Genomic DNA, 7,389 nt, shown 5'->3' on the forward strand with positions numbered 1-7,389 from the left:
TTTATAAATAGAATCCCCAGAGTGGCTCTCATTATTTTGTAAAAAAAAAAATGCAGACTAATTCTGACAGCTTTTATCTAATAACATGTTTTGGAGGTCAATGTGAAAGTTAAAAGTATAGCATAAAAAATTCTCTTGTTTCAGTCCAATTTTTTCACAATTTTACACAATATACCAACATTCCAACATAAATACAAAAACGACACGTCAGATATGCAGACATACACTGTTTGCTGCCCTGGAATTAGTTATTTTTTCATTCTACAGCAAATTAAGCATTTATTTTTCTCAATGCCTCAATAAATTTATTTGATTTGATTTCCTAGACAATTTACCCTGGATGTTTAAATGTCCTAACTAAACTATCTACCATATGCATTGTTATTACATACTTGCAAGATAAAATATGATTATGTGCATATTTTTATCCACAGATCTTTCTCATTGTGGTCTGGAATTTTGAGATATACATGATTCCATTGGCACTCTTACTATTACTGGCTTGGAACTATTTCCTAATCATATCTGGTAAAGATAACAGGACCCAGGATATGGTGAGTGCTTATCAAAGGGCATAAAGAGATAATATATAGCTCCACCCTCAGAAGATGAATGCAGCATGCGTATTGCAATACATTTTAATCAAATATAAATTAATTGTCACATATCAATCATTGCAAACGGAAATGCATACATGCTTTATATTTAACATAAACAAATAATATTTTTGACATTCATGGATATGTTTATACATTATTGTGCGTAGATAATCTTTATTATTTTTTAAAATTAGAACAAAGAGCAAAGCGCACTCAAACTGTTTTTGGTGGTGATTAAAAAAAAATTATTTGTAATAATGTTTTACAGTTCTAGACTTGGTGTGATTAAGGCTGTATTTTTATTCCTGCTCTATAACAGCAATAAGTTAAACCTTTTAGGGATTCTTGGAGGCAGGATTTCAGGTTTACGGGCAGAGCCAAGAGCAATATAACAGGAAGAATTAAGATGTAAAGCCTAAAGGTGCGTACACACTTCCAATTTTTCATGAAAAACAGTGGATCACTTTTGGTACAGAAATCTAGACCTCAGTGTAACGCTCAGGTGGTTAATGTTTATTTCAGTGTACAGACAGGTTTGTACACAATTTAAGTCAATCCTCTGTTTAGGCGCATGTTTTAATTATTTTCAGCTGCATCGTGATACGGCAGAGGAGCATTGTACAGTGCCAAAAATAGACATCTTAATATCTTTCCTGGCTGCTCAGTTTGCTTGCCCCAGGCATAAGACAGATAAGAGTCACAGATAGTCTTTGCTATGGTCTGATTGCAGAATGTAAGAGATTTTATTAGACATGAACATATGGCTGAATGTTGTAGTAGCTGTCCTGTATCTCATACCAGTCTATGCTGAAGCCCTTCCTTGCTATGGGTAATGTAACTCCTGCACACACATCTGCGCATACTTATGGAGGGGGTTATATTAGCACAGAGGGGGGAAAGGAAGGTAGGAAGACATTTAGAAAATGTTGTTGAAAAGTTTATGTATCTTTTAATAATAAAATCATCCAGTGAATTTCTTTAAAACATATTTGTTAAATACCTAAACATAAAATTTAGCAGGTAAGAGTTATCACGTGGAAAATTTCTGAAACATATGAAAGGTACACATACTGCGCATTCTTTCTGCTAGTGGTCAATTCAGCACACCACAACACAAGGCCCATGGGTTGCAGTGCACTGCAGTGTGAGTGGTACCTACTGTACATGGGAGAGCCATACTAAATAAGTGCCTTGTGTTACCATTATGGTAAAACACATATTATTTCAGTGGAAGGGTATGAAGGGTGCCCAAAAACATATAATATAATCCTTATTACCCCTTCACTTCATAACTAAATCCCTTTACATATACTTTATATAAGTCAGCAATTAAGTTCAGGAGCCTGCCCCAGATCCAGTGATGTAACACTCCCCCCGCATGTTGTTGCAATTAGATCTATGAAAAATCCTGTACTCTGCATTCTGCAATGTACACCAATTTGTCCTTGCTCCTAAACTAATACAAACTTCCATTTTACTCATTATTGTGAGCAATAAAATCCTTTCTCAATCCTAGATGCTAATGGTCCTGTTGTTGCAACAACCAAGGCAGCAACTATAAGCATATATCTAACGTATCTTATAAAAATGTTTCTCTGCTCTTCCCGGAGAAAGGAAAACTAATAAAAACTTATAGTAGGAAAATATGCCACCTGTGAAATGAAGGGGCATTTGAAGAAGTCTGCAAATTTCTATGCTAAGCCAACAAATACATATACATTTGCTCACTGCAAACCCAACTCTAATCTTATTTTGGAGTAAGTCAGATGAGAAAATCCAACCTGGCGGGTATATTGATGTTCTCATCATCCAGGGATGTTTGTTACATAGTTAGTCAGGTTGAAGAAAGACAAAAGTCCATCAAGTTCAACCACTAGGGAAATAAACATATGCCAGAAATAAAACCCTATGGACATAGTTGGTTCAGAGGAAGGCAAAAAAAAAAAAAAAACCCTGGTACAATTTGGTCCAACAGGGGAAAGAAAAAATCCTTATTGATTCCCAGAGGCATTCCGATGTTCCCTGTATCAATAGTCTCTGTTATCTTTACTTTAAAGCTTTAAAACCTAGTTATATTCTGTGCTTCTAGAAAAGCATCCAGCTTTTTCTTAAATCAATCTATAGTAGTTGCTGAAACTGCTTCCTGAGGCAGCCGATTCCACATTTTTACAGACTTTTCCTCCAGACGCAAAGACTGCCCTCTTGTCCTTTTTAACGATCTTTACCTGAAAAGTTGGGAAGAGAGTTCTCTATTTGGGGCAATATTATATTTATATACGGTGATCAATATTTCCCCTTAAAGGTCTCTTCTCAACAGAGAATAGATTCTGTCCGGCTAATCTCTCCTCATAGTTACTCTGTTACTTTTTTCCAGTTTAGTTGCCTTTTTCTGCACTCTCCAATTCCACAATATCCTTTTTGTGAATTGGTGCCCAAAACTGGACTGCATATTCCAGATGTGGTCTGACCAATGCTTTGTACAGGGGCAGAATTATGTCTCCATCTGTGGAGTCTGTTTCTCTTTAATACAAGAAAGTACTTTGCTAGCTTTAGATATTGTATGCTGAAGGTTGTCATGGACTTCTCACCACGTTTAGGTGAAAACTCACCATGTTCAGGTGATGATCATCTATTAATACCTTCAAAATTATAATGCAAAGTTTAGCTGTGTAGTAACTCTTGGCTATGCTTGGGATAGTTGTCAACCTTTTTTTTTTTGAAAACTGGAAGCAAATTAGATAATAAATACAACTGACTGGGACCCAATAATGTAAATGTAAAAATGTCTTTCTCTAAAATTCCCTATGTTTTGTTAATTAGAAAAAAAACAGACTATATGTGACATCAACTAGCCAACGATATCACTAATAGCACAGTATTGTCAAACCCACCAAAGGCACAGAAATGTAAGGATTTTGCACTGATTACCAAACTGCATTAACAACTAAGCAAACTTGATAATATTCTGGTGAAAGATAACCCTTTAATTTCTTTCATGAATATTCTATTCACAATGAATTTTGGCATGTCAACATACAGGGATGACTGTTGAGAGGTGTCTGCTAGAATTAGGACATACTTTCACAAGTTAACACAGAAACACATAGTTTTGAATCATAATATTTATGTCAAACTACATAAACCTTTCCAAACAGTAAGACTTTACAACTAATAGCTAATAGATCAACTGCAATGTGGTCTTAAGTTATCACTATACCTATATGTTTAGGGCACAGAACTTCTAGATTGCAGGATGCTTGGTCTGCCTTTGCCTTGGTTATAGCAGGTTTCCAATAGTTCTACATGCTCAAAGAATAACATTGAAATACAAATTCATCCCTTTCTCCTTTATGTAGTGTGAAGTCTGATGGCTAAATTAGTGTCTAATACACTTGTAATATTTATAGTGCCAACACTTAGTTAAGCAACCTTTATGTAAGATTTATGTTGATTTTTTCATTTCTCATTTAATGGCGAATTATAAGGACCATGTTTCATAAAGATAATTCTCCATTTAAATTCATCAGCCCATTAAATATTAAAATTATGTTTCCTATGCAGTCTAGAACAAATTTGTCCAGCTTCAGCGATTATTTGCACTCATAAAAATTAGGCCTGATTAATAAAATTTAAATGCTTGATTAAGTTGACATTTTCATGTTTCACTTCTGATTTATGAAAATTATTCAGTGCATGAAGCTCCACATTAGAGTTGCTGCACAGTGGTTCTGTCTCTTTCTTTGCTGCAAATAGAGAGATACCTCTATATAGTCTACAGAGTAATCTGGTTGCCAGATAACATTAGGCTCACTCAACAGAATGCTGGGGCTTGTCACAAACATTGCCAGTAATTTGGGCATTCTAATAGAAGGCAACACAAATGTTTATCAGGTCATGACCCAAAATGACAGCTGTAAGGCATGGCTAAAGAAAGAAAAATGTTAATAAAAATGCTATTATAAGATTTGTCACATAAGACTTGCCTATCATAAAAATAGTTTAAAAACTAAATACCAGCTGTTCCTAATATGTACAGTTTGAAGGGTTTGCAAAAATATTCTTGTATAAACTCTGATCAAACACAAACACTTATAACTTAACTTTACGATCAAAAGTGTAATTTATAAATTGTCTGAGAAATACATGCCTAATTCTTAGCAAAGACACATTATTCAGGAGTAAAAATCAAAAATTTGCAATGTTTAACATGCAGTTGATCTTGGCTTGATAAATAGATTTGGCATGGCACAACATTTTGCTGATCTGAAGGGGAGATACTATGTTCTGTAATGCCACTTTAAATTGAAGGAAGAAAAAGAGCTGTGTGTGGATAATCAAAATCAAAAATGAAAATATTTGCATGTACCAAGAACACTATGTGCATGAACGATTAAGACTTTTCACACAACTTAAAAAAATAGGTTGTCTTTCTGTTTATCTATGTCAGCCCAGAATACAGTATATTGGTCTATTAATAACATACCACATTGGAATCGTGTATGTGTGCAAAACAGAAAATTCTGCTGGTATCTTGTATTCATTCCAGTATGGCTCAGTACATGTTAAACCATATACACCATTATATATTGGAGTATTACTATTACTACTACTACTAATACTTTTATATAATGTAAAAATGTGTTTTTTATGCATTTTTTTTTTTGTTGGGGAGGACCCCTCCCTTCTGTCTTTACCGCCGTATTGGTAAAGACTAAAAGGAAAACTTGAAGCCTCCTGAAATACATATGTTATGTTTCCCAGGACACTTCAAGCTGCTCCTTATGTGCATGCCAGAGATGAGGCTTGTGTAATAAGTGGCTTTCTTGGACTGCAGAATGCGCAGTGAGATTGGCACGCGTCACTCGACCTCACGCATGTGCAGTGATTTGTTTTATTAAAAGTCTGGCTTTAAATGTCTTTTGAATTCTATAGTCAAAGCCCAGACTTGCTGCACACCAATGCAACCCATTTAACATAATGTAGTTGAAGCAGTTTTGCCTTGGGAATGGTTGATAATCCCAGTGGCTATGCTCTACGCTAATAGAGTAATTGTTGCAAAAATGTGAGTATGCAAAGTTTTGAATTTGAGGACGTGAATACTTATGCACACTGCTGATTTTCTGGTCTTAATTATTGTTATTGTCACAATAAAATATATTTTGCATCATTAAAATTCATTTCTATGTATTAATATGCCTTGTTAGCATATCAAAACTTTTTATCTGCATGTTGGTATATGCAGATTTCCAGTATACTAACATGCATTTAGAGTGAATAATATATTAAGTATTAATTACTTAAATAATAAGTATTTTCAAGCAAATATAATATTTATGACAACATTTTATTTGCTAGAATAAGGGTAATAAGGGCTGAATCTTAACATGATCAGTTTGAAAGAAATAAAAAGAGAAACCTCTGGTGTTCATAATAAGGGCAATATTAAGCCTATATTGTTTACAGGATCCCATAATCTTTTTTCTGTTTTTGAATACAAAAATATATTTCACTTTTCCAATATTTTTTGTTATACAACTTTGGAAAATATCTAAAACAGATATAACATATAAATGGAAACAATGTGATCTGAGTATTCTGGCACAACAATATCATACCCAAAATATGCATTACTAGTCACTAAAAAGAATAATAATTGCCACATTTTCTATTCATTGCAATGTTTCTTGGTTCCCCATGTCTGACATAAAGCATTAAATCTGAGATAATACCAGAACACTTATTAGACTATAAGACATTAGCAAACAGCAGTGCTAACATTAAACCGGAGAGAAAAAAGAGCCCCTTAACAAGCCAACTGTAAAACAGTGATCCGCCACCTGGGACCTAATTTCATTTCTGCCATTAAGTGCTCGTCATCAGCCATCCAGAAAGCTTAATAAGGATGTCCATTATCAAAAGATCTGCCACTATTCTCATTGGACATGTGTCCCTGTGGAAATCCCACTCTGGAGTCTAGTCAAGCCTCTTCAATTCTTCAGTAACTGAAAGCGTTAGCAATGACCCCACTTTCTATGCTGTAACAATTAAACAATAACAAAGCTCATCTTTAGTGTGAGATGATTAGACAGAGGAGCTGAATATTTGACAAGGGGCAATACCTAAAATGACATCCAATACTTTTGTCTAATATGCCTGATTATCTTGATCCTTTTTTAATGCATTTGCCAGTTCTTTAAATTTTGCTGCTATGTTTACTTATTCTCCTTCCTATAGTGGGTATAGGTGGAGATAACAAAACACTTGCATTATGGATGGCAATAAAGGGAAATGGATGTAAGGGTGCAACCCAAATCTGATCTGTTTAGCATGCGTAGTTTCCCTTTTTCATGGAGGGGGTTGAAACAAAGACTTTTTATTAGAGAACTCTGGTAGCTATTTGTCTTATCTTACCCAGCAACCCCAATATGCTATAAGGTGTGCACCATAATGAAATTCTCAAAAAAATTATATCATACTGTATACATTTTATGAAAATCTTTTATACAGTCCTAATCCATGACAGCTCGCCAAATCCCTTTCTTTTAGTAGGTCAGTCTTTTTGTGTGTGGTTAGTCAAATACAATAAAACAAAAGCCATGTTTACTCAAAGTTAAGCTGTTTAATTATTCTGACATAGGGGTTGTAGAGGATATGAGGCTATTTACAGAAAAAATAATCACACACCAGGAAAATAAAGATTTTTTATTAGTAGGTGTTTGATTGAAGAGCGTGTGGATATACCGTATTTTTCGGACCATAAGACGCACTTTTTTCCCCCCAGAAGTGGGGG

At 34.6% G+C, this 7,389-nt stretch overlaps 1 protein-coding gene across 2 annotated transcripts in view; it reads left to right on the plus strand.

Moving 5' to 3' along the window:
• The window catches only part of MCTP1 (multiple C2 and transmembrane domain containing 1), a 374,168-nt gene that overhangs the window by 302,923 nt on the left and 63,856 nt on the right, over window positions 1–7,389 (plus strand). For both annotated transcript variants that reach the window (XM_072416147.1, XM_072416146.1), the window contains one exon: window positions 435–554. In XM_072416147.1, coding sequence (XP_072272248.1) covers window positions 435–554 — 120 coding nt within the window. The remainder of the gene's footprint in view (window positions 1–434; window positions 555–7,389) is intronic.

The sequence above is a fragment of the Pyxicephalus adspersus genome, chromosome 6, assembly GCF_032062135.1.
Source record: "Pyxicephalus adspersus chromosome 6, UCB_Pads_2.0, whole genome shotgun sequence".
Classification (NCBI taxonomy): Eukaryota; Metazoa; Chordata; class Amphibia; order Anura; family Pyxicephalidae; genus Pyxicephalus; species Pyxicephalus adspersus.